The sequence below is a fragment of the Chanodichthys erythropterus genome, chromosome 21 (genome assembly GCF_024489055.1).
Source record: "Chanodichthys erythropterus isolate Z2021 chromosome 21, ASM2448905v1, whole genome shotgun sequence".
NCBI lineage: Eukaryota > Metazoa > Chordata > Actinopteri > Cypriniformes > Xenocyprididae > Chanodichthys > Chanodichthys erythropterus.
The window spans coordinates 27,617,729-27,645,583 of record NC_090241.1 but is presented as its reverse complement, the minus strand read 5'-3'; the positions used below and the strand labels follow the sequence as shown (position 1 = coordinate 27,645,583).

Here is a 27,855-nt window from a genome sequence, read left to right as displayed (position 1 = left end):
ACCAATATTTTGGTGACATCTATAAATAGCAGTTTCAGATCTCAGCTAACTCCAACATCACTGACCCAAGTTTTCAAATGCTATTTGCATTATGTGTTCTTTAAAGATGATTGGTTACCTTGACAACGATTGTCTAGTCTCGTTTTTCTACAAGCATCATGACAGAGCGCAGAGGAGAGAGCGAAACGTACCAACTAACAAGCCTCGGCTTGCTGGGAACAAACCGCCTCTATCACAGTTTTGTGAATAAAAATCGTTTGGGAGGGAGACGCATTTGCAATGAAGTGATAAAGAATTAGAGGCCTGAAAGAGAGTCCTTCTTCTATCTAGTAGACTAGTAGAATGAGAATAGTAGAAAAGAATAAACTGATATTACCTTGCATATAAGTGAAACTTATTCTAGCAGTCTTCTTGAAAAGGGCCTTCTAAAGGACACATGTGGTGAGATTCGAACTCGCAACCTTTCTGAATAACAGCCCATAAGAATCACATGCTTCTACCTTGGCTTAAACCAGAACTGTAGTATGTTGCATGTGCACATACGTGTGTGTTTGTGTGGGCGGGTGTGTGGTACAGACTCAGAATCATGAGCTCAATCCCCTCAGAGCTTTGCCACTGTAGATGACAAACTCTCATGTTGTCATGGTTACCACAACACAGATGCCCCAGTTACGTCCAGTGCCATGAAGAGTGGCACATTCTCCATCACAGCAGAAGACTCATCTTTCATAAACTGAATGTTAACATTAACGTTGCATAAACGACTCTTAGACCTGAATGATCTGAGAACAGCTTCAGATGATCATTTTATGAGTTCAGATATAAAATTCAGACATGTTTTTTCTGATAATATGACTTTAATGATGCATTTTCAGGCATGGCTCTGAATGTGGAGATCCAATCAGAAAGGCTTGCTGAATTGCGTCATCCTAAGTGTGGATGAAATGCACCAAGGGGAAGGAATGAATAAAGGGTGAATGGCTGAAAGCAACATATGACGGACATTGAGAGATTTCTCGGTTTCAAGTGCCTCTGTCCTGTCTGTGAAATGCAGCTGGTCTCTCTGCAGACTGTAAATGTTTAATAATGTTGTTTCTTACAGCACTATCTACCTTAGCACAGCACTCACACCAGACCCGCAAACCAGATCAAAAGGCCATTTCTTTTCTGTGGAATACTAACACAAAATATTTCGCTTTAAATGTGTTTGAATGTAATATCGCATATTTTGGTTTGCCTATAAGGCGATTACCTTGTGATTTGTCAGTTCCGGTTAGTGTTGAAAGTTAGCTGGCATTTTGATTCCCAGTGGTGAAGGTTCATTTCTCCTCAGCACAAACTCACAATAGAGCAAATATATGTTTTCTGCACAAATTTGAAATCAATTGATACAGCAACATGATTTTCTAAAGAATTCTGTTGGCCATCCAACATATTCAGCGTCAAAGCTAGGTTGCTATGGTGATAAGCACAGAAACCAAATCAGGGTCCTTGGAAGATGAGTGTTTTGTGTGTGTGTGTGTGTGTGTGTGTGTGTGTGTGTGTGTGTGTGTGTGTGTTTGTGTGTGTGTGTCTGGAAGGGCAGACATGGAGTATAAGTAATGGAATTAACCATTTGCTCTGCTCTGATCAAGCATCGGTACTGTAGGTCTTTGAGGTTTAACTATGACTGTATACTTTACATATAATCTACTTATATTACAAAAAGTGAGCTAGATATTTGGTTGCACTTTATTTTACAGTACGTGCACTTACATACTTAAAGCGTTCTTGGGTTAAGGTTAGGTCTAAGGGTAGGTTCAGGGTTACCTTATTACACAGTTATTGTAATCACTATAATAAGGCATAGACTCCACATGTGGAACAGGTTTGTAAAATAAAGGGTAGCACATTATTTTACAGTCCTGTTCTGCGTGTAGATACACTCAAATGGACAAACCCAACCATTGGGTTAAATTTTTAAATGCATTTTTTAACCCAACGGTTGGGTTTGTCCATATTTGACCCAAATTTGGGTTAAAACAACCCAGCATTTTTTAGAGTGTACTATGTACTTACAGCAATTACAATAATTGGGTAATAACTAGGTAATAAGTATTACACATGCTGTAAAATAAAGTGTAACCAAATAAAGTGCTACCAGATATTGTTCATGTCACAAATAGATAAGATATGTGATCTTTGTTTTATTGTTATCCTTGCTCAATAAATTACACAATCCCATTATCTGTGATTGATTTGATGACTTGGAAGAAATGAAAGTCATCTATTAAACACTGTACATTGTGCAAGAGCTAATTGTTTAAAAGCATTATATATTTGACAAGAAGCCCATTAATTAATGGAAACATTCTAATCATTCAAACATTTAAATCATATACAGAGTGGATAATGTGTGGATGGTGTGCATACTGTTCACGTCTTTGATGTGTTTGTGCTCAATGGAAATCTCAGCTATGGGTTTTAAAAGGAGTCAAGGCCGATGAACAACAAAGACACCGGTGAGCAGCATGTTCTCATCAACCTTTAAAGACATTCTAAACCTGTATGACTTCCTTTCTTTGTGGAACTCAGAATATGATTTCTGGAAGAATGTTTTGGTGACCACTGACTTCCATTATATGGAAAAACATTTATCAAAATATTTGTTTTTTGTTTCTCAGAAAAAAGAAATTCATAAAGGTTTGGATGACATGAAGATGACAGAATTTTCATTTTTGGATGAACTATCCTTTTAAGAATCCTCTTTTTTGTTTTGTTTTTTCCCATAAATACAGATCAGCCTGATCAAGATCTGATCAACCTTTTACACTCAAATCTGTTATATTTTTAATATAAGAATAAGTTACCTTTTTGCTGTTAAAGTCAGCATGACACGGAAGTTGCATTCTTGTCTTTTCTTCCCAATTGTGATGTATATCTGGGTGAAACGGCTCTTCCAACAAGAATAATGTTGATTATGTTAATCAGGCATTGATTGGATGGTTGTATGGTTGTGGTTTGCTATTACTCATCTCATGTGAGTGACAGGTTGTCCTGCCCTCGCACCAGTACGCACGTCATCAGAGAAGATATGTTGTTGCAAGAGGGAGGGGAAGTTATGAGTAAAAATTGCGAGGGCACATGAATTTAAAAAAATGCGACTTTAAAGGTGCTAAAGAGGATTTTTTCGTCGACTGAGAAACCAAAGACTGTTACTGAGTTTTTGAAATGAGCGCATGTGTAAGAACAGACCCCCTGCTTTCGGCATTCGCTGTGTGGTGTTAGTGGATTCATTATGTCGGACTCACCGCAGGTAACTCATAATCTGCAGTTGTTACTCCTGTCTCCGGACAAAAACATTGCATTCGGCGCCTGTGGAGTGTGGAAAGTTACTGGAGCGCGTAGCCGCGCTCGTCTCTCACAAGGAACATCATGGCAGTGATTGACAAGCCAGAGGGCCAGTCGTTTACGCGATGATCGGCTGATGATGATTGGCTGATGTTTTTAAGGCCCTACCTCGTGCACAGATGATGTATATTAATATTATTCCTTTCAGTGCACCTAATAAATAGTCTTTTATCAGTTAATAAAGACAGTTTCAAGTAATACTGCAAAAATGTATAAAACAAAACATCCTCTTTAGCACCTTTAAGCTTGATTATTACCTGCATCCGTTTGTTCACTTCTCTGTGCTGATTTTAGTGTTACGCTCAAGCACACCTTTTTTTGTTATATTTTATGACATATTAATGCATTCATAAGAATATACTAAAAATAAATATATTAAAGCATTATTAGTAATATAATTAAATCATATATAAAAGATGATGCCATGGTTGCAGTATTTCTTTTGGACAGGTAGGTACATGGCATGATTAGATTTTGATGTGTTTTGATAGTAACGCATAATGTAGATTATGCAGTTTGTGTACCTTTACTAATTAGCTCAACAACAGAAGCACCCAGTGTCTAATTGGTAACTATTTTTATGTTTTCAAAGTTACAAGCAAATTACAACATCCACACCTTTGGTGCATGGATTCGTAAGCCCACCACCACCACAAGTTTCAACTACTGTTTCCAAGTCTTGCTACAAACAATGAGTAAAACCTTTTGTTTCCTCCTCCAATGAAAATACCCTCAGCATTCCTGCAGGTGTTGTGCATGCTGTCCTCCGTGTTGAAAAAATAGTATATGCTGCTAAGGTAGGTTTTGAAGCTGGGATGCTGGTTTGAGTCAGTCCTATGCTGGTCCAGGACCGGGGGCTTGTTTCAGATAGGAGGTTAAGTGAAATCTCTGAGTTAACCCTGAAATAAGGGAAACTCTGGGTTTTCTGTTTCAGGGTAAGTCAACTCAGTTTAACTCAGAGTTGGTTGAACCTCCTTATTGAAATGGGCCCCAGCATGGACCAGCAAAGGACCATCATGCTAGCATAAAAAACCATCCCAGCTTCAAAAGCTACCTTACCAGCATATGCTGGTTTTGCATGAAAGATGTGTTGTTCTTTCGCTTGATATTCTAATAATGTTTACATTGTATTTTTGCTGAAATATTATCACTTTTTCTAGTTATATAGACAGTGATGTTGTTTATTGTGTGCTCAAAGCTGTCATGTTAGAAATAGGTGATATCCTTTTTTATTTCAGACTGTTGGCAATACAGAATATCCCAATACAGAAGTGAATCTACTTCATATTCCTATGCAAATGCAGGGGACAAGCTTCTTATGTGGAAACAGTGGCGGTTCTAGACCATTTCAACTGGGGGGGCCAAGCTGGGGCCAGTTGTACTGTTAGAGGGGCCAGTTATATTTAAACCTTATTGTTGTCATATCATTTTCTTCACTGCACTGCAGGCATTAACAGGCAAAATACAATGTTTATAATCATTCAAAAATGTATTTGCATTTCAATTTTATTTTTTACATTTGCATTACATATTCAGTATTAGTCACAGTAACGATTTGATTTTAATTATATTTTTACATTTGCATTACATATTCAGTATTAGTCACAGTAACGATTTGATTTTAATTATATTTTTACATTTGCATTACATATTCAGTATTAGTCACAGTAACGATTTGATTTTAATTATATTTTTACATTTGCATTACATATTCAGTATTAGTCACAGTAACGATTTGATTTTAATTATATTTTTACATTTGCATTACATATTCAGTATCATTCACATTAACTGTAATTGCATTTCTATTATATTTTTACATTTGCATTACAGATTCAGTATCATTCACATTAACTGTAATTGCATTTCTATTATATTTTTACATTTGCATTACAGATTCAGTATTAGTCACAGTAACGATTTGATTTTAATTATATTTTTACATTTGCATTACATATTCAGTATTAGTCACAGTAACTATTTGATTTAATTATATTTTTACATTTGCATTACATATTCAGTATCATTCACATTAACTGTAATTGCATTTCTATTATATTTTTACATTTGCATTACAGATTCAGTATCATTCACAGTAACTGTATTCTACGATTTTTGTGTTTTTTTGCAAAAAGATCAGCAAATTCATCTAGATTTAAGGCCTTTGCCCTCCTTGACTCAATACTTAGAACACCTAAATTGCTTAATCTGTCATCTGACATTGTGGACCTGAGATAGGTTTTCACCAGCTTTAGTGCAGAAAAACTCCGTTCACAAGAAGCGGTACTAACAGGGATTGAAACAGCTATCTTGCATAGTTTAAAAAGCTCAAAGAAAACTTCTTTATAAGGTTCAATGAATAATGCCAGCTCTACTACACTGGAGGGTTTCTGCATGCCACTCTGTATTTTCCTTTCTAAAATTCTTCTGAACTGATGTAGTTCATACCCCAAGTCCTCAATATTTGATTCATACATTCTAGCAAATGGAAACAGGGACTTTTCTTTGAGAAACACATCACTTGTGGGGTTTAGAGTTTGGATGCCAGTCATTATTTCACAGTTTTTGCTAGAAAACCTTCTGTTAAGCTCATTAAGCATCTGATCTAAAACAGGGTAGAAAAGGGTTGTACGAAAACTATCTTTTTCTCGTTCTGAATCTGACCTCTGACCCACTGTACTGAGTACACAGTCTGCATTAAATTGAGAGCTTAGCTTTTTTGGTCGTTTTGCAGGGGGCTGTACTGCAGTATCACATTGCTCAGCTGTGTTCAACACTTCACTCCATAGGTCATCAAAAAATGACTCATCCCTGTAGTCATTCAAAGTCTGAACTAAGGCTTCAACTAAATCAACAGCCTTTGACAGATCAAGTGATGAAGACTGTAGCATATCTGACAGAAATTTTGCTTCTCCAAACACTTTATGGAGGGTAACAAGGCACACAATGAACTGTAAATCTATCTGTGCAAGCAGACCTCTAGCCTCAACAGATCTGTCACCACTGTGTTCTTGGACTATATCTTGCAGGACTCGCTTAATGGCAGGCAATCTATCCATAATAGTATGTAGAGCCATATATCGACATGCCCAGCGAGTGTCACTTAGTCTCTGAAGCTCTCTAGCTGGTGCACCTGGGTACATCTCTTTCTGTATGCTCAGCCATTTTTGATGCACATATGACCCAGATGTGAAGACATACAGTCTTTCTAGTAAGGAGAAGAACTCTCCTACCTCAGGGATAGCTTTGACTGTGTCCACTAAAACTAAATTCAGACAGTGTGCATTGCAGTGGATGTAAAAGGCATGCTTTGCTTGTTCTTTAATGCGTGCCTGGACACCTGAATGCTTCCCACTCATAACTGAAGCACCGTCATATGCTTGACCTACTAGGTTGTTTTTGTATTCAAGACCATGACTTTCTAATATGTGTATGATTCTGTCAGTAAGCCCCGCTGCATCTAGTCGATCAGCCGATTCAAAGTGGAGAAAGCTCTCATGGACAGCTCCACTGAAATAGTACCTGAGTACTAGAGATATCTGCTCCTTTTTTTTTACATCTTTTGTTTCATCTGCCATTATGCTATAGACCTCACTGTCTTTCACTTCTTCTATAATTTTTGTTCGAACCATGTCTGCCAAACAACTCAGAACCTCATTCTGAATCCCTTTGCTGGTATATTTTGCATTATGAATGGAAGTCAGCCTTTTTTGCACAGTTTTGTCATGCTTAGCTATTGTTTCTAAGATTGCCATGAAGTTCCCTTTATTATCTGACTCTGTAGACTCACCGTGTCCTCTTTGTGCAATGTTTTGTGTGGCTGTAAGTAGTAGTATTTCTCCTATTGTTTTAATATAGTCCCGATTTTCTTGAACCTGTTTGTTGTGTTCCTTGTTTAGGGCATTTACCAGTGTTGCATTACTTTTTACAGCTTTCTGATAGTCTCTCCATGTAATCATTGCTTGTTTGTGCCGCTCAGACCTTGCATGAATTGCAAATCCCCCCTGTTTGTAAGTTGCCTTCTTCCAATTGTTAAAACCCAATTTTGAATCAAATACTGTCTCTGAGACTTTGGGAGGGCTAAAATGCCTGCAGGCATAACAAAACACAGAGTCTGATTGTTTGGAATATTCAAGCCAGGGGTGGATATGGTACCAGGCTGCCTTGAAGCTCCTCCTCCGGTCCCCCATCAGAGTTCTTGGGTATATATTCATCATTGGCTGCACAGGTGGTTCTTCCCGGGATTTGCTGATATCTGCCAAAGAAAATATATATATAAATAATAAAAGTATACCCGTTTCGTTACAGCAAATAGTTTTTATATTCATAAATGTTGAAAATTCAGTTTTAAGTGCACTTACTACTTCATCTGTCTATCTTGGTATTTTTTAGTTTTCCATTATTTGCTGATGAGAATGTATTTATATATTTTACCACCTTCATTTTTACTCTTTGTCATGTCTTTTTGTTGTTTTTACTACTGTTGTGATTACTTATGCCTGTTTATTTGTTTGTTTACTGTTTTTTCTTCTCTTTTCTTTTTTCTTTTTTTTTTTTACCTTGAATGTATGATAAAATCATAAATCATAAAAAGTATGTATTTGGTTAGTTTTAGATATATAATTACCATCAGGCAACTTCTGAAATCCATCTGATATCACAAGCTCATAGCATGTTAAATAAGATTTAATTTCAATCACAAACTGATTAATTTCTATACACCATATAAACTGACTTATTGCACTGCTTTACAGATGTATTTAACAGCACAAACCTGATGGTCCACTGCTAGTGGACACACAAGGCTCCTCTGTTGGTGTATCACTCTCAGCCTCAGTCTCTCCATCTGTCTCACTTTCCTCCTCTACTATTCCTTCACTCTCAGTCTCTCCAATGGACAACTCCTCCTGCTCTCTCTCTGCAGACTCTCTGCTCTCTCTTGCTCTCTCCACACCTGAACCATCTGGCTCTGTCTCACTGCCTACCTTATCTTTTCTTTGGAAGAACGACATGATGTCTTTCTTTCTCTTCATTTTGGTGAGAACTATAGAGCAAAAGCAATGGGGACCAAGAAACTTATGAATTAATTTACTGAAAATAACTGACTTGCCAGGTAACTATGTCTAAACATTTAATGTTACAACTCGTTTACCGAGTAAAAACACTCAGAACCATGAGTTTGTTGATCATATATTTTATCCCTTTTCAAACTGCCACAAGCTAACAAACGGCAAAAAATTAGCTGATCTAACTTTATGCATTTACATATGCATTACTTCTGTATTGCATTTAATACAAATAAAAAATATAAACAACTTTACTCACCTCTATATTTCCTTCTTTGCTTGAAGTATTCAACTATAATATTCGCGCAAATCTTCCACCAACTTCTGAGTAGAAAAAAACTTGCAGATGCATGTTCTACGATACTGTTGTGTTCCGCTTTAATCAGTCCCTCCCTCTAGAAAATGTGTGGGTTACATTTCTGTTCCGCGTTGCTACTGTCTAATCATAGACTGTGTCTAATAACGGATGTAAAAAACAACGATCGCAAAAAAACAAAAAAAAAAAAACAAAAAAAAAAGCAGTTTTGTAAAAATTATTTCACACTCCAGATTTAGGGGGGCCACAAGGGGGTCCAAGCTTGTTGTCACAGGGGCACTGGCCCCCCCTGGCCCCCCCCTAGAACCGCCCTTGTGTGGAAAGTAAAATGTGGAAAGTAGCCATAATGGAGTTATAATTTGTCCCCTTTCTTCTTCTTGGGTGGCATCTACAAAGTACAAAAAGGGGCAAAAAACGGAATATTAAAATGTCTTTACTCTGGCCTTTGTATGTGGCAGAGAGACAGTAACTTACCGTCGGCTTCGTCAACATGCGCGCGCGCGCACACACACACACACACACACACCATAGACTGTAAATAAATATGGACGACTCGACGTCGCTTCCTTCCATTGTATTGAACTGAAGCCAAAATGGGCTGATGAATGGGCGCTGTTACGTTACGCAATACGTCAAAAAAAAAAAAAGTTTGGAGCCTGGGCATGCGCAGAAGGAATCGTCCGTTGAGCCGGAGGCGGAGTCGCGATATCAAACTTCCGCCCAGACGACTGCGTCATCATTCATGTATTTTAAATAGACTATAAAAATTATACACAATTTAAAAGTCTACCTATAAAATAATAAGTTATTCTGTTTCTAGAGCAATAATATTTTTGAAACAGCAAATTCAGTAGATAAAATCAATATAATATGCCACTAGAAACAACTCTAAATCGTCAGAAACGGTCCTGCCATTTTAAATCAAGTTCAACTAACGTTACAGGAGATCGATTGCTGTAATTAGAGTAAGCTATCATTAGTTTTGTCCTGCTAATTATTATTTTATACCCATAAAAATAATAAGTAACTGCCAGATAACGATCACCTGCTTTTTCCCAACATGGTTAACATTAGGTGTGTTATCTTGACTAATAACATTTATTAATTAGCTTATAACGCCCACATTTGATGTTACAGAAAAAAAGTTCAGTGATCCGTCAGATCCTGTAGGTCGGTTAGTACAGTTTACTGCTGAACAACTCATTTTGTTGGTGTTAATGACAAAGAAATCGAAAATTAACAGTTAGTTAATACATCTTCAATCTCCCCTCGAAGCTCCGACAGTCCTCAGACAACCTGTCAATCAACTTCGAATCATGACGACACGCCCCGTTTTTATAGAATCAAATTGCTAGCTAAAATCTAAATCATCACAAAAACGAACAATTGAATATATATCAGTGTGATAACAACTACCTTAAATGACCAAAACCATCTTTCAGAAAGTTTTATTTGAAGCAGACTTTATTTTTAAGTTTTCACTGAAGTCTCATTCGACTGCATTGAGAGGGCGGGGTTTATGACCTGTACTGCATCCAGCCTCCAGGGGGCGATCAAAGAGCCCGTGGCTTCACTTTTCAGAACGTATGAGACACACCCGACACACACACACCACCCGCCCGCTGCTAGTGCAAGCACAAAAGTAGTCCCGGCCCGCGCGTGCAGCCTGTCAGATAACCCGCCGCCAATCAAATTACGGCGTTTCTTGTAGCTATTGTCGTCGTCCTGGCCGTTAGAATCGATCCAAATAGCAGTGCAAAGATCCAAATAGCAGTTCAAAGGAGCTTGCTAAATATTGGTGGGGACAAATTTGTCATCTCAAAATATTGATAGGGACTAGTACCTAGCGTCCCCCCCTAAACCTACGCCCATGACTGCATCTAATGCTGTTTTTAAAAGGTTGCTTACGTTCATTATTGTAGTACTGATACTATACTGGAAATTTTTCTCATCAGTGAATGATGTAATCCAATAATGTTTCTCGCTTCTGGTCTGGCATTGTTCGTGTGTTTTTGAGGAGGCGTGGCTTTGGACTGCAATTTGCAGGGAGGGTGGGACGCACATTTTCAATGCTAGCAGGCTAAAGTTAAAGGAACACTCCACTTTTTTTGAAAATAGGCTCATTTTCCAACTCCCCTAGAGTTAAACAGTTGAGTTTTACCGTTTTCGAATCCATTCAGCCGATCTCCGGTTCTGGCGGTACCACTTTTAGCATAGCTTAGCATAGTTCATTGAATCTGATTAGACCGTTAGCATCACGCTTAAAAATGACCAAAGAGTTTTGATATTTTTCCTATTTAAAACTTGACTCTTCTGTAGTTAAATCGTGTACTAAGACCGACGGAAAATAAAAAGTTGTGATTTTCTAGGCTGATATGTCTAGGAACTATACTCTCATTCCAGCGTAATAATCAAGGAACTTTGCTGCCTTTCCATGGCTGCAGCAGTGCAATGATATTACGCAGCGCCTGTGAGCCCCTGCTTGCACAGGGAACGTGCCTTGCAACCATGGAGACATTTGTGAGAGACGCTGCGTAATATCATTGCGCCTGCTGCAGCCATGGAACGGCAGCAAAGTTCCTTGATTATTACGCTTGAATGAGAGTATAGTTCCTAGCCATATCAGCCTAGAAAATCGCAACTTTTCATTTTCTGTCGGTCTTAGTACACGATTTAACTACAGAAGAGTCAAGTTTTAAATAGGAAAAATATCAAAACTCTTTGGTCATTTTTAAGCGAGATGCTAACGGTCTAATCAGATTCAATGAACTATGCTAAGCTATGCTAAAAGTGGTACCGCCAGACCCGGAGATCGGCTGAATGGATTCGAAAACGGTAAAACTCAACTGTTTAACTCTAGGGGAGTTGGAAAATGAGCCTATTTTCAAAAAAAGTGGAGTGTTCCTTTAACATTTTTCCTGAACACCTACTGCACCTTTAAACAATGGCGGTTAATGTTAAAATTTGCAACAGAAATACTCAAACTGTCAATCAGTTTAATATTATAATAGAATTAAATGTAAAATATGCTTATTGTTTAGTAAAATTAATCACATATACTAATATTTGCTGAGAAAACCATTACATTATAAACTAGCAAACTTTGAATGCTAGCTCTGTTAACAGTTATTGGGAAAACAGATTTCCCAGTAACAGTTCACGTACTTCACCAGATATCTATTTTGGATATGCACAGTAGCAAGAAGTACAAATTGATTTGTTTAAAACATGCTGGGCCTTGCTATCTGTTATTTGTTTAGCTGCATGTCTCATTTGTTCGCTTGTCTCAGCATGTAGTTTATGACATTAGATATAAAAAAGACAGACTACAGCACAAAACAAGACAAAAAAAGGTACAGGACCATTTCAGTAAGCACAATGTTTTCATGAAATTGCTCAGGATTAGTTCACTTCTGAATTAAAAATATTCTGGTAATTTACTCACCCCTGTCATCCAATGATGTTCATGTCTTTCTTCAGTCGAAAAGAAATGACGGTTTTTGATGAAAACATTCCAGGATTATTCTCCTTATAGTGGACTTCAATGGTCTCCAAACTGTTGAAGGTCAAAATTAGTTTTAGTGCAGCTTCAAAGGGCTTTAAACGATACCAGACAAGGAATAAGGGTCTTATCTAGTAAAACGACAGGTCGTTTTCTTAAAAAAATAAAATAAAATACAACTGTATAAGTTTTATAGACACAAATGATCGCCATGCAAGTGCTAAAAACATTTTTGCATAATTGTAATTTTAGGTTTAGGTTTGACCTTTGCCTTCATCTTTGCAAAACGCTCAGAAAGATCATATATCACCGCCTGCTCTTTCTTTCCCTCTTCGTCATACAAAACAATGACTGGATTCACTAAAAATAGCACTGTTAGCATATTCTTTTCATCTGAAATGCATTCTGGAAGCTTCCACTCTGCTGATAAACTGACATAATAATAGATGCATGTATATTATGATACACAAATCATAATCTAAATTTATAGCCAACAGAGCACAATAAAGTGGTGCAGAATGAGCTTAGCACAATCAAGGTGATTCTTGGGTGAATAAACAATAAACTAAGCAACAATAATGGCTTTGAGGTAGCATATGAGCAACATTAAGTCATCACACACACCTTAATCAAAAGAATGAATGTACTTTTGTGGGATGAATCTGGAAAAAAAATAACACAGAGTGATAATGATACAGGATCCTTTGGTCTGTTGTATTAGGAGTTGCAGATGGTAAATCAAGTGGCATTAATAACGACGATTCACATAGAGTTTTCACAGCTGCTAGAAGCAGCCCTCCGAAGTAAGAGTAAAGGGTTTCTATGACTACCTCTGTCAAGAAGAAATAGAAAAGCACAGCTGTCTCCTAAGCTTAACTCAGGTGTATTGCATAGAACTCTGCAATATACCAGCTTTGAGCAAAAACAAAACAAAACAAAAAAACAAGAGCCCGGGGTGCAACTGAAGAGATTTTATAAACACAGAGCAAATGGAGACAGCCAAAGACAGAATGCAGGAAAGGAGAGAGATACACTGTCAGTCACTTTTGTCTTAGTATTTAATTCTTTTGGAATAGCTGCAGTAATACTGAGAAGAAAAAAAAGAAAAATGGAGGCTTCAATGAGACAGTGAAAATATGAGTCAAATAAGTCAAATTCTAATGAGTCATAAATTACAGTAAAGACTTTTATATTGTTACAGAAAAACAAATAAAACAAAACGGTGACACTTTACAATAAGGTTCATTAGTTAACTACATTAGTTAACATGAACTAATAATGAACTGCACTTCTACAGCATTTATTAATCTTTGTTAATGTTAATTTCAGCATTTACTACACTCTAAAAAATAAAACATTGGTTCAACAACAACAACAACAAAAAACATGTACGTTTTCCACTGGAATTTTTAACTTAAGCCACTTGGGAGAATTACATTAAAGGTACAATATGTAACATTTTTGCAGTAAAATATCCCAAAACCACTAGGCTAGTGTTATATATTTTGTCCAGCTGATTACAAACAATATCTCTAATGTTTTCAACTACTTGTAAATCATGAGAAAATTCCCATTCTAAACAGTGACACGGGGCAGTGCAGTCGCCTGTCAATGACGTCAGTTACCTTTGTTACCGCCTTTACTGACGTAGAAACCACATGACAACAGTGCCTTGGACAAATGCAGAAGTAGTGTCTAGCGTCCAGCAAACCACTAGCTTGCTTCAAGCAGTTCCTTATTTACTTCTTGCACGTTTTATGGTGGATTGTGTTACTTATTATGGAACATAATAGAGTGCCCCAGGGATGAAGCGTTTTTGTAGGCCAACCCGGACGTTAGCAGCGCACGGGTTCCCTCGATCGAAAGCCTGTGCATTTTTCCCATAGACTTTTGGAAAATCGCAGAAAATAAGCTCTTTGTTTAACAAAGGGTTATGACAATTACACGGTTTGTCTTTCAAGATAATCTTTACAAGTTAACACAACATTTATAGATTTTGAAGCCTAAATAAAGTCGTCAGATATAAAAGGCTAACAGTAGGCTATAAACGGACTACAAAACACCATGGACGCGGATCAACGTCGTCACCACCAAGCTTCCTCAAACTGTATTTAAAAAACAACTTTATTTACAAACATGCTCACTGGTTATGATCTGTGCTGTTATGAATACTTTTCCACTTTTTCATGAGAAATGCTGTCCAAATGTCCCGTTTTTAATGATGACGTCTTAGCAATTTGTTAGCAACCGCCGATTTTAAGACACAGTAAAAGTTTAAAAACTCACAAGTTGGTTATAACTGGTGTGTTTTATGTCATAGATCAAAACGTGAAAGTATTTAGAGGCTTTGTTAACCACAGACCTTATTTCAGGCGATTTAGCAAAAACCCATTCAAAAAACCCATAGACTTGACGGCATTGGAACCGGAACTCCTAAAATGCTAACTCGCTTCTGGGTTTTGCCTACAAAAACGCGTCATCCCTGAGGCACTCTATTACTGTTTACCATCTGCCGCTGGTTCTGTCGACAAGGACAGCTCCCGTAAACTCATGACCAGAAAAGCGGAAGCGGCGCCGGCGACTGTGTCATAATAAAAGTCCCGCTGCTCGTGAGGCGTGTGTTGATCAATCGCTCCAGCTCCTCGTTCAGCTCCCGCAACACTCGGTCCTGCTCTGCTTCATACTACGTAGTAACTTTAATAATCGCATCCACGAACATGAGTTCTTCCAGACTCCAATCTATTCTTTTGCACCGTCCGTTGAGATGGAGACCAACCCTGTGTCTCAATCAGCTCCCTAGGTCGTGAATCAGTATATAATGAAAGTGAAAATGGCTGATACCCTCATCAGTGCCCTGACTACTGAACTAGGGAGCTGATTGAGACACACGGCAAGTTTCTGCTCTAAAACTTGGCGTCATCAAACTACGCCTTTGTTTTGAATTGGCTTCTAGCGACCTCTAGCGTAAGAAAATATCACAAATTGTACCTTTAATTCAAAGCAATATTTTGAGTTGATCCAACATAATGTTTTAAGTAAGGTGAAGACGCTTTTTGGACACAATAAAACTGCATTTCTAAGCAACACGATCTTACCAAGCACCGCTTGTCACCATGACGGTAACTCTCCAAAAACCCACATTTACACATTAACTCTTCTAAATTAGCATAACAAAACCCTAATTACTGCTAAAGCTCCCTTACCATTAATCTTGTGCAAAAAACATTATTTAATTTTAGCGTTTACTCTCCCTTTCAAGTGCCATGGGCCATTCATGATGGGAAATATAAATCCCAGCCCAGTTAAAAGAAGTGTTCATACAACTCAAAACAATGAAACACGTTTACACGTCATCAGAATGTATTTTACATTAACAGAACTTAAAATTAAATACATTTTTGATTAACTGAAAATGTTAAACTATGACAAGTCATGATAGTATATCGAATCAATAGGCATAATTTGTGTCATCCAAGCTCAATAAATATACAATTACAAGTAAAAAGTCTAACAGCATTTCAGAACTTGATTTTTTATTTCACAACAATATATATATTTAAGTAATGACTAAAGGTCCCCTGAATTAGTTTTAAAATCTTGTTAACATTAGTTAATGCACTGTGAACTATAACATGAACAAACAATGAACAACTGTATTTTCATTAACTAACATTAACGAAGATTAGTAAATATGGTAACAAATGTGCATGGTTAGTTCATTGACTAATGTTTGACTAATGAAGGTGTTACCAACGAAACAGTACAATTCATAAACCATATTGTTTTCTGCCTTTCCTTGTGTGATAACTAGCCCCAGTCAGAAAAATTAGGAGGAATGAAACTGTAAAAGGATCAACAAGACATCCAAATACACAAATAAATTCACCTCATCAAAGCCTTTGGGCGCACATTTTTGTCAGATGTATCTGCTAATTGCTATGAGATCATTTGTGTATAGTTTGTGCTCGTCAGCAATCTCGAAGTACATATGGTGAAAAGTACATGATAGCAGAGCATGTGAATTTGTGCTTTTATATATTATAGATGAAGCGACTTGATGCATATTTCATACCCAGGCATGTTAATTGAGCTGCACAAGCAATACGAGGAAAGTGAAGTGCTGGCCGTGTCGGAACTCATCAAACCCAAAGGTCAGCATAATGTCAGTATGAATTTTCAAGTAAAGTTTTAAAAGGGTCATAAGTCATATTTTAGTTTTTTTTTCATGACCATTTTCCATTAAATTCAAATTAAAAGTCTGTTCATCAGCAGCTATCAGCTATTTTATACATAGGTAAAAGGTATACAGGTACTATCTATATAAATGGGGAATAAAATATATGCTCTGATAAGATCAATAAACTCTGACAACAAGGGAGAGCCTAATTTTGCTTCTTTAGCTCAAGATTTAGAATATTTTTTATAGCACATCTAGCTCTTTTATCTCAAAGGATCAAGGAAAATTTGATTTCTCATGATATGGGCCCATTAGAACAATTTGGCTTAATAAGACCTGAAGTAGTTTATATCAAATAGCTGGAGGAAATGGAGAGATAATGGCCTGAAATTGTTGGAGAAATATTTATTTAGCCAAAACTTTTTTTTTCTTCTTCAAATAACACCACTAAATAAATACCCACGGGACTAATATGGAGAGTTCACTTAATAAAAGCAGCTGAAATAACATAAGTTCATTTCAAACTTCCCCTTAAAGGGATAGTTCACCCAAAAATGAAAATTTGATGTTTATCTGCTTTCCCCAGTGCATCCAAGATGTAGGTGACTTTTTTTCTTCAGTCAAACGCAATTATGATTTTTAACTGCAACCGCTGCCGTCTGTCAGTCAAATAATAGCAGTAGATGGGAATTTGAACAATAAGAGTCGAAAAAACTTCCATAGACAAATCAAAATTAAAACCTGCGGCTCGTGACGACACATTAATGTCCTAAGACACGAAACGATCGGTTTGTGCGAGAAACCGAACAGTATTTATATAATTTTTACCTCTAATACACCACTATGTCCAACTTCGTTCAACTTCCGGTTAGTGAGGTCTGATCGCGCTCTGACAACGGAAGTGATGTCTCGCGCTCATTGAAGTATATGGGCGAGACATCACTTCCGTCATCACAACGCGTTTTTTGACCTCACTAACAGGAAGCTGAACGAAGTTGGACATAGTGGTGTATTAGAGGTAAAAATTATATAAATACTGTTCGGTTTCTCGCACAAACCGATCGTTTCGTGTCTTAGGACATCAATGTGCCGTCACGAGCCGCAGGGTTTAATTTGGATTTGTCTATGGAAGTTTTTCGACTCTTATTGTTCAAGTTCCCAATCACATGCAGTTAAAAATCATAATTTGCGTTCGACTGAAGGAAAAAAGTCCTCTACATCTTGGATGCACTGGGGGTAAGCAGATAAACATCAAATTTTCATTTTTGGGTGAACTATCCCTTTAATGCACACTTCATCATCCTTAGTGCTTTCAAGTAAAAAATGGCAACAAACAAACCACAGAAAATCATAGACATAAAGATTATATTCATTAAATATCAATTCTGTATATCCCTATATTCAGGTTTAAATAATTTATTTTCCAAATAGATATAACAGTTAATTAAGAGTACATTTCCTGAAACATACAGATGAGCTCTCTGTGATGTAATGTATCACGCAACATCCAATGAGTCTATTTAATGACTGCAATTACCTTTTTTTCTCATTTACTAATGAGCTGTTGCAATAAATGTCTGGTGTAACTCTCAGATGTTCAAGCTCCAATAAAATAACAAACTGCCAGATATCCAGCTTAAAAATTAGCAAACTTATACCATTTACAACCATTTGAAAGAAACATTTCTTTGCGAATATGCTCAAGTAAAATAATTTTCTTATTTAGTTTTGATAGTAAGAGGTGAAACATTAACAAAAGACATCAAACTTTCTTTCATAACAGAACATTCTGTCACACTCAATGTGATCTGCAGAGATCAAAATGGCTTACTTTAGCAATCACTCCAATGGCGCATGTAGCCTTGGGTCTGTGGGGGAAAAAAATGCTTTTCATGGCATGGTAACCATTTTTCAATTAATTCCCATCCACAGACATATTCAACCCAACAGCATTCATGTGAATACCAAACTGTACCCTCGTGACCTCAGAGAGACTTTACATAATCTCTCTAGATGTTTTGCGACAATGCAGAGAAGCGGTGGCAGGAGGATGGAAGAATGCACTGCAGTTCTGTTTGCTGGAAACACACAGACTCAAGGCTAAACTTCAAACTGAATACAGAAAATAAGATGTCAGGGTAAAGAAGCACGAATGCACAAAATCGTGACTTTTTGGTTAATGGTAGAGCTTGGAAATTCAAGATACATATACTAAAACAGGAAGGCATTAAAACCAACAACAAAATCTAATAAAATAATAACCAAAAATACAGTATAACAATTTTATATATATCGCACAAACTGTAAATATTGTATCTTTTGCTTTAAATGACAATTTCTGTTTTAATATTTGAAAATGTAATTTATTGTTGTGATGGCAAAGCTGAATTGTCAGCATCATTACTCCAGCCTTCAGTGTCACATGATCCTTCAGAAATCATTCTAATATGGCGATTCGGTGCTCAAGAAACATTTCTTATTATAATTAATGTTTAAAACAGCTGTGCTGCTTAATATTTTTGTGGAAACTGTTCTACATTTTACAGGATTGTTTGAACCAAAATTTATTAGCATTTATTACTAAACTTTTGTAACATTATAAATGTATATATGTCACTTTTGAGCAATTTAATGCATCTTTGCAGAATAAAAGTATTTCTTTTCAAAAAATCTTACTGACCCACACACACATACACTTGTATACAGTGGTACGGAAAGTATTCAGACCCCCTTAAATTTTTCACTCTTTGTTATATTGCAGCCATTTGCTAAAATCATTTAAGTTTTTCCTCATTAATGTACACACAGCACCTGATATTGACAGAAAAACACAGAATTGTTGACATTTTTGCAGATTTATTAAAAAAGAAAAACTGAAATGTCATATGGTCAAGTATTCAGACCCTTTGCTCAGTATTTAGTAGAAGCACCCTTTTGATCTAATACAGCCACAAGTCTTTTTGGGAAAGATGCAACAAGTTTTTCACACCTGGATTTGGGGATCCTCTGCCATTCCTCCTTGCAGATCCTCTCCACTTCTGTCAGGTTGGATGGTAAATGTTGGTGGACAGCCATTTTTAGGTCTCTCCAGAGATGCTCAATTGGGTTTAAGTCAGGGCTCTGGCTGGGCCATTCAAGAACAGTCACAGAGTTGTTGTGAAGCCACTCCTTCGTTATTTTATCTGTGTGCTTAGGGTCATTGTCTTTTTGGAAGGTAAACCTTCGGCCCAGTTTGAGGTCCTGAGCACTCTGGAGAAGGTTTTCGTCCAGGATATCCCTGTACTTGGCCGCATTCATCTTTCCCTCGATGAATCAGTCGTCCTGTCCCTGCAGCTGAAAAACACCCCCACAGCATGATGCTGCCACCACCATGCTTCACTGTTGGGACTGTATTGGACAGGTGATGAGCAGTGCCTGGTTTTCTTCACACATACTTTTTTAAGGCCAAAAAGTTCTATCTTGGTCTCATCAGACCAGAGAATCTTATTTATCACCATCTTGGTGTCCTTCAGGTGTTTTCTAGCAAACTCCATGCGGGCTTTCATGTGTCTTGCGCTGAGGAGAGGCTTCAAGTCGGGCCACTCTGCCATAAAGCCCCGACTGCTGGAGGGCTGCAGTGATGGTTGACTTTCTACTACTTTTTCCCATCTCCCGACTGCATCTCTGGAGCTCAGCCACAGTGATCTTTGGGTTCTTCTTTACCTCTCTCACCATGGCTCTTCTCCCCCGATAGCTCAGTTTGGCCGGACGGCCAGCTCTAGGAAGGGTTCTGGTCATCCCAAACATCTTCCATTTAAGGATTATGGAGGCCACTGTGCTCTTAGGAACCTTAACTGCAGCAGAATTTTTTTTGTAACCTTGGCCAGATCTGTGCCTTGCCACAATTCTGTCTCTGAGCTCTTCAGGCAGTTCCTTTGACCTCATGATTCTCATTTGCTCTGACATGCACTGTTAGCTGTAAGGTCTTATATAGACAGGTGTGTGGCTTTCCTAATCAAGTCAGAATCAGTATAATTGAACACAGCTGGACATAACCCTTTCGCACGTAAGTTTCAAATATTCTGTCTGACCCCCCAGCGTGAGTTTTTTAAGGCGACCGTTATTTGTATCGCTTTATGGTTTCCATGGTGACGCGTCATTGCTTGTTACATGACACACCGCAGCACTGTATGAATGATGATCTGCTTTCATTTAATTTTTCCTTTTTTATTCAAAATATTCACAAATTTGTTAACTATAGCATGAAATATCTAATATTCCGATTGCCAAATATGTGAAAGTGGATGTGTTTTGCTGTTTAAACACCTTTATAACGATCGCGTTAGTTGAGCCATATGAGCGATGGGCGCCGCCATGTTAGTTTGCACAGCGCAGAGAATCGGATCTGTTGGATTTACAAACCGTGAATGTATCAACTTCTCCCGAAATACATGAAAGTAAGTGTGCCGGTGAACTGGGGAAGAATAGAGTAAGCTTTTAAGTTACTTTCACAATGTATCTGATATGAATTCAGTGGCGGTTCTAGACCATTTCAACTGGGGGGGCCAAGCTGGGGCCAGTTGTACTGTTAGAGGGGCCAGTTATATTTAAACCTTATTGTTGTCATATCATTTTCTTCACTGCACTGCAGGCATTAACAGGCAAAATACAATGTTTATAATCATTCAAAAATGTATTTGCATTTCAATTTTATTTTTTACATTTGCATTACATATTCAGTATTAGTCACAGTAACGATTTGATTTTAATTATATTTTTACATTTGCATTACATATTCAGTATTAGTCACAGTAACGATTTGATTTTAATTATATTTTTACATTTGCATTACATATTCAGTATTAGTCACAGTAACGATTTGATTTTAATTATATTTTTACATTTGCATTACATATTCAGTATTAGTCACAGTAACGATTTGATTTTAATTATATTTTTACATTTGCATTACATATTCAGTATCATTCACATTAACTGTAATTGCATTTCTATTATATTTTTACATTTGCATTACAGATTCAGTATCATTCACATTAACTGTAATTGCATTTCTATTATATTTTTACATTTGCATTACAGATTCAGTATTAGTCACAGTAACGATTTGATTTTAATTATATTTTTACATTTGCATTACATATTCAGTATTAGTCACAGTAACTATTTGATTTAATTATATTTTTACATTTGCATTACATATTCAGTATCATTCACATTAACTGTAATTGCATTTCTATTATATTTTTACATTTGCATTACAGATTCAGTATCATTCACAGTAACTGTATTCTACGATTTTTGTGTTTTTTTGCAAAAAGATCAGCAAATTCATCTAGATTTAAGGCCTTTGCCCTCCTTGACTCAATACTTAGAACACCTAAATTGCTTAATCTGTCATCTGACATTGTGGACCTGAGATAGGTTTTCACCAGCTTTAGTGCAGAAAAACTCCGTTCACAAGAAGCGGTACTAACAGGGATTGAAACAGCTATCTTGCATAGTTTAAAAAGCTAAAAGAAAACTTCTTTATAAGGTTCAATGAATAATGCCAGCTCTACTACACTGGAGGGTTTCTGCATGCCACTCTGTATTTTCCTTTCTAAAATTCTTCTGAACTGATGTAGTTCATACCCCAAGTCCTCAATATTTGATTCATACATTCTAGCAAATGGAAACAGGGACTTTTCTTTGAGAAACACATCACTTGTGGGGTTTAGAGTTTGGATGCCAGTCATTATTTCACAGTTTTTGCTAGAAAACCTTCTGTTAAGCTCATTAAGCATCTGATCTAAAACAGGGTAGAAAAGGGTTGTACGAAAACTATCTTTTTCTCGTTCTGAATCTGACCTCTGACCCACTGTACTGAGTACACAGTCTGCATTAAATTGAGAGCTTAGCTTTTTTGGTCGTTTTGCAGGGGGCTGTACTGCAGTATCACATTGCTCAGCTGTGTTCAACACTTCACTCCATAGGTCATCAAAAAATGACTCATCCCTGTAGTCATTCAAAGTCTGAACTAAGGCTTCAACTAAATCAACAGCCTTTGACAGATCAAGTGATGAAGACTGTAGCATATCTGACAGAAATTTTGCTTCTCCAAACACTTTATGGAGGGTAACAAGGCACACAATGAACTGTAAATCTATCTGTGCAAGCAGACCTCTAGCCTCAACAGATCTGTCACCACTGTGTTCTTGGACTATATCTTGCAGGACTCGCTTAATGGCAGGCAATCTATCCATAATAGTATGTAGAGCCATATATCGACATGCCCAGCGAGTGTCACTTAGTCTCTGAAGCTCTCTAGCTGGTGCACCTGGGTACATCTCTTTCTGTATGCTCAGCCATTTTTGATGCACATATGACCCAGATGTGAAGACATACAGTCTTTCTAGTAAGGAGAAGAACTCTCCTACCTCAGGGATAGCTTTGACTGTGTCCACTAAAACTAAATTCAGACAGTGTGCATTGCAGTGGATGTAAAAGGCATGCTTTGCTTGTTCTTTAATGCGTGCCTGGACACCTGAATGCTTCCCACTCATAACTGAAGCACCGTCATATGCTTGACCTACTAGGTTGTTTTTGTATTCAAGACCATGACTTTCTAATATGTGTATGATTCTGTCAGTAAGCCCCGCTGCATCTAGTCGATCAGCCGATTCAAAGTGGAGAAAGCTCTCATGGACAGCTCCACTGAAATAGTACCTGAGTACTAGAGATATCTGCTCCTTTTTTTTACATCTTTTGTTTCATCTGCCATTATGCTATAGACCTCACTGTCTTTCACTTCTTCTATAATTTTTGTTCGAACCATGTCTGCCAAACAACTCAGAACCTCATTCTGAATCCCTTTGCTGGTATATTTTGCATTATGAATGGAAGTCAGCCTTTTTTGCACAGTTTTGTCATGCTTAGCTATTGTTTCTAAGATTGCCATGAAGTTCCCTTTATTATCTGACTCTGTAGACTCACCGTGTCCTCTTTGTGCAATGTTTTGTGTGGCTGTAAGTAGTAGTATTTCTCCTATTGTTTTAATATAGTCCCGATTTTCTTGAACCTGTTTGTTGTGTTCCTTGTTTAGGGCATTTACCAGTGTTGCATTACTTTTTACAGCTTTCTGATAGTCTCTCCATGTAATCATTGCTTGTTTGTGCCGCTCAGACCTTGCATGAATTGCAAATCCCCCTGTTTGTAAGGTGCCTTCTTCCAATTGTTAAAACCCAATTTTGAATCAAATACTGTCTCTGAGACTTTGGGAGGGCTAAAATGCCTGCAGGCATAACAAAACACAGAGTCTGATTGTTTGGAATATTCAAGCCAGGGGTGGATATGGTACCAGGCTGCCTTGAAGCTCCTCCTCCGGTCCCCCATCAGAGTTCTTGGGTATATATTCATCATTGGCTGCACAGGTGGTTCTTCCCGGGATTTGCTGATATCTGCCAAAGAAAATATATATATAAATAATAAAAGTATACCCGTTTCGTTACAGCAAATAGTTTTTATATTCATAAATGTTGAAAATTCAGTTTTAAGTGCACTTACTACTTCATCTGTCTATCTTGGTATTTTTTAGTTTTCCATTATTTGCTGATGAGAATGTATTTATATATTTTACCACCTTCATTTTTACTCTTTGTCATGTCTTTTTGTTGTTTTTACTACTGTTGTGATTACTTATGCCTGTTTATTTGTTTGTTTACTGTTTTTTCTTCTCTTTTCTTTTTTCTTTTTTTTTTTTACCTTGAATGTATGATAAAATCATAAATCATAAAAAGTATGTATTTGGTTAGTTTTAGATATATAATTACCATCAGGCAACTTCTGAAATCCATCTGATATCACAAGCTCATAGCATGTTAAATAAGATTTAATTTCAATCACAAACTGATTAATTTCTATACACCATATAAACTGACTTATTGCACTGCTTTACAGATGTATTTAACAGCACAAACCTGATGGTCCACTGCTAGTGGACACACAAGGCTCCTCTGTTGGTGTATCACTCTCAGCCTCAGTCTCTCCATCTGTCTCACTTTCCTCCTCTACTATTCCTTCACTCTCAGTCTCTCCAATGGACAACTCCTCCTGCTCTCTCTCTGCAGACTCTCTGCTCTCTCTTGCTCTCTCCACACCTGAACCATCTGGCTCTGTCTCACTGCCTACCTTATCTTTTCTTTGGAAGAACGACATGATGTCTTTCTTTCTCTTCATTTTGGTGAGAACTATAGAGCAAAAGCAATGGGGACCAAGAAACTTATGAATTAATTTACTGAAAATAACTGACTTGCCAGGTAACTATGTCTAAACATTTAATGTTACAACTCGTTTACCGAGTAAAAACACTCAGAACCATGAGTTTGTTGATCATATATTTTATCCCTTTTCAAACTGCCACAAGCTAACAAACGGCAAAAAATTAGCTGATCTAACTTTATGCATTTACATATGCATTACTTCTGTATTGCATTTAATACAAATAAAAAATATAAACAACTTTACTCACCTCTATATTTCCTTCTTTGCTTGAAGTATTCAACTATAATATTCGCGCAAATCTTCCACCAACTTCTGAGTAGAAAAAAACTTGCAGATGCATGTTCTACGATACTGTTGTGTTCCGCTTTAATCAGTCCCTCCCTCTAGAAAATGTGTGGGTTACATTTCTGTTCCGCGTTGCTACTGTCTAATCATAGACTGTGTCTAATAACGGATGTAAAAAACAACGATCGCAAAAAAACAAAAACAAAAAAACAAAAAAAAAAGCAGTTTTGTAAAAATTATTTCACACTCCAGATTTAGGGGGGCCACAAGGGGGTCCAAGCTTGTTGTCACAGGGGCACTGGCCCCCCCTGGCCCCCCCCTAGAACCGCCCTTGTATGAATTAAACGTGTTGTCAAGTTATAATAGAAAGGGTTATTTCCGCTCCTATAGACATCATTGTGTATTTTGCAAACTCTAAATATATTGTTTTGTTAGTACTCATGTGCATTTAAATGTCTGAAACCTGAAATGAACATTATTTGGTTGAAAACACTGTATATATGTGATATGAAAAGCGCTGCGCGCGTCCGTCTCTGGTTTAGCGCCAGTGAAAGCGCGCACGCACATTTGAATTTGGCAGCTGATCACGTAATGCACTGAACGTTCTAATCACACCGGTGTGATCGTACGCTCCTGGGGCCAGTCAAGACTGATCACACCGGTGTGATCGTACGCGTTAAAGGGTTAATTAAATGAAGGTGCAGAACCATCTCAAAGATGATCAGGAGAAATGGACAGCACCTGAGTTAAATATATGAGTGTCACAGCAAAGGGTCGGTCTGAATACTTAGGACCATGTGATATTGCGGTTTTTCTTTTTTAATAAATCTGCAAAAATGTCAACAATTCTGTGTTTTTCTGTCAATATGGGGTGCTGTGTGTACATTAATGAGGAAAAAAAATTATTTAAATGATTTTAGCAAATGGCTGCAATATAATAAAGAGTGAAAAATTTAAGGGGGTCTGAATAGGCTACTTTCCGTACCCACTGTATATGGTTTACGGGGAGTCTCCATAGATATAATGGCTTTTATACTGTACAAACTGTATATTCTATCCCCCTACACTACCCCTAAACCTACCCATCACAGGAAACTGTCTGCATTTTTTTAATGTTAAAAAACAAAAACAACACACAGTTTAATATGTTTTTGAAGCCATTTGGTTTACGAGGACACAGGAAGTGTGCTCATAAACCATGTTTATGTTGTAATACCCATCATTATACACATTTGTGTCCTCATAAACCATGTATACAAGAACACACACACACACACACACACACACACACACACACACACACACACACACACACACAGAAACGTATAACAGAAAGATGTTCTTTAATAAAAATACTTTTTTTTTTACAGTGGCTCTGTTGTCCATTTTTTGTAATTTTATGTTTGTAGCACATTTTGGCAAAGTACAAGCACACACATACCATACACGTACAGATATGCTTCAAAGCTGCTGAGGAAGAACACAGTGTCCAATGGATGACATGTGCCTGCTGTGGCTCTGACATCTGAAACATCCTCACCATCCCGAGCTTCCTAAAGACACCAGCACTTCGCTGAAAAAACACAAACAATACTCTGGTTTCGAGGACGATTGAAAACAAGACACAAATAAAGCACATAGAAAGAGTTTTAACAGCTCAATGGTCAGGATTTATGTATATTTTAAGTTCATCTTCTAATCTACTGTAACCATTCATTTAGACAAAATTGTGACTGATAACCTAATAAGTCAAAGTAGAACTCTAACAGTCTACATTTGGTGTTCATATTTATCCTATCTCTGTATCAGCCTACCTCTGATTTTTGTATAAACAAAGACCAACAACACCTGAACTATCAATGGATGGAGGAATCATGAACAGACAAGACAAGAGACACTTAACTTCAAAATAAAAGTACACCAATTAAGGAGACATGAAAACACAAAGACTAAAAAAACATCTTTAACAATTTCTTTCTTTTTTTGAAAAATGTTTGATTGTTTAGAAAAGCAATAGCACACTTCTCTTAATAAGTTGGTATCATTCATATTGCACGAACACTATGAGACACCAAGTTTTGGGTAGAAAAATTGGTAGTGCTTTTAAAAATATGAATGGTGGAATATCTCAAATCACCAATAAAAAATCATTGCCAGACTTTTTCACTCTCTCATCCCTCTCTTTCAGAGGGAACAAACCATGTAAACTGGATTAATGCTTAAAGAAACGGCTCCGTCTGAGGGATTCTGGAGAGCCGGCAGTACACGTAGCTCTGTCATGCGTGTCTGTTCCAGAATCTCTCCACTAACAAGCTCACTGAACAGTAGCAATCCTCCATCATTCAGTTCCAGCCCTTATCTCTCTCCTTCTCCCTCATTTGCCAAGCTCTGCTCAAACTCTGCTTGGTCTCTGTAACAAAGGCTGAGTGATGGAAACAATGAGAGTTAAATACACAGTCTCTTCAAAGTGAGTTGAGATGAAGGACAGTTGCTGGTAGCTATGTAATCAAATTGTTTCTGGGAAGTTATAGAGGTATATAGAGTTCTAGGTGTATGTTTCAATGCCTGAATCAACACATTTTACTTTGGAACATGATGCATTTATGAGCAAAAAAAAAAAAAAAGAAATCAGGACATGACTTTACTTTACAGGACATGACTTGCTATTTTTTCATCACAAAATCTCAGCACTAAATTACTGCATTTTAAAACAAATCACTTATGGATTGTGCACCAGAGTCAATTTTCATATCATGTTGGCATTAATCCTCACTTGTGAATAACTTTCTACTACATGATTTTAAATGGATTTTAAAGAGATCAAGGCAAGCAGATAAACTGAAAAGACAGAAATGACTCG

General features: G+C 37.2%; 2 protein-coding genes across 9 annotated transcripts; both read right to left on the bottom strand.

The window, feature by feature from the left end:
* Positions 1-4,604: 4,604 nt before the first annotated feature.
* Positions 4,605-9,287, bottom strand: LOC137010969 (zinc finger MYM-type protein 1-like). 3 transcript variants are annotated; one of them, XM_067373483.1, is made up of 3 exons: positions 8,716-9,287; positions 8,165-8,434; positions 4,605-7,645 (listed from the first exon to the last, which is right to left on the bottom strand). In XM_067373483.1, exons 2-3 carry the CDS (start codon positions 8,421-8,423, stop codon positions 5,481-5,483), a joined length of 2,424 nt encoding a protein of 807 aa, XP_067229584.1. In that variant the 5' UTR covers positions 8,424-8,434; positions 8,716-9,287; the 3' UTR covers positions 4,605-5,480. The 3 variants fall into 3 exon arrangements, with proteins under 3 accessions (XP_067229584.1, XP_067229583.1, XP_067229585.1); XM_067373482.1 differs by lacking the exon at positions 8,716-9,287 and having other exon boundaries at positions 8,165-8,708; XM_067373484.1 differs by lacking the exon at positions 8,165-8,434 and having other exon boundaries at positions 4,606-7,645; positions 8,716-9,286.
* A 9,981-nt stretch (positions 9,288-19,268) lies between these two features.
* Positions 19,269-25,251, bottom strand: LOC137010940 (zinc finger MYM-type protein 1-like). 6 transcript variants are annotated; one of them, XM_067373413.1, is made up of 3 exons: positions 24,958-25,251; positions 24,407-24,676; positions 19,269-23,887 (listed from the first exon to the last, which is right to left on the bottom strand). In XM_067373413.1, the coding sequence occupies exons 2-3, from the start codon at positions 24,663-24,665 to the stop codon at positions 23,589-23,591; spliced, it is 558 nt and encodes a 185-aa protein (XP_067229514.1). In that variant the 5' UTR covers positions 24,666-24,676; positions 24,958-25,251; the 3' UTR covers positions 19,269-23,588. The 6 variants fall into 5 exon arrangements, with proteins under 6 accessions (XP_067229514.1, XP_067229511.1, XP_067229512.1 ...); XM_067373410.1 differs by having other exon boundaries at positions 24,958-25,248; XM_067373411.1 differs by having other exon boundaries at positions 24,618-24,676; positions 24,958-25,248.
* Between the last annotated feature and the right edge of the window lie 2,604 nt (positions 25,252-27,855).

Excerpts from the sequence above, each read along its gene's own strand:
- LOC137010940 (XM_067373410.1), bottom strand. The coding sequence starts at position 22,993 with ATGAGTGGGAAGCATTCAGGTGTCCAGGCACGCATTAAAGAACAAGCA.
- LOC137010969 (XM_067373483.1), bottom strand. The coding sequence starts at position 8,423 with ATGAAGAGAAAGAAAGACATCATGTCGTTCTTCCAAAGAAAAGATAAG. Across the intron at positions 7,646-8,164 it reads CACTAGCAGTGGACCATCAG|ATATCAGCAAATCCCGGGAA; the intron begins GTTTGTGCTGTT and ends TTTCTTTGGCAG.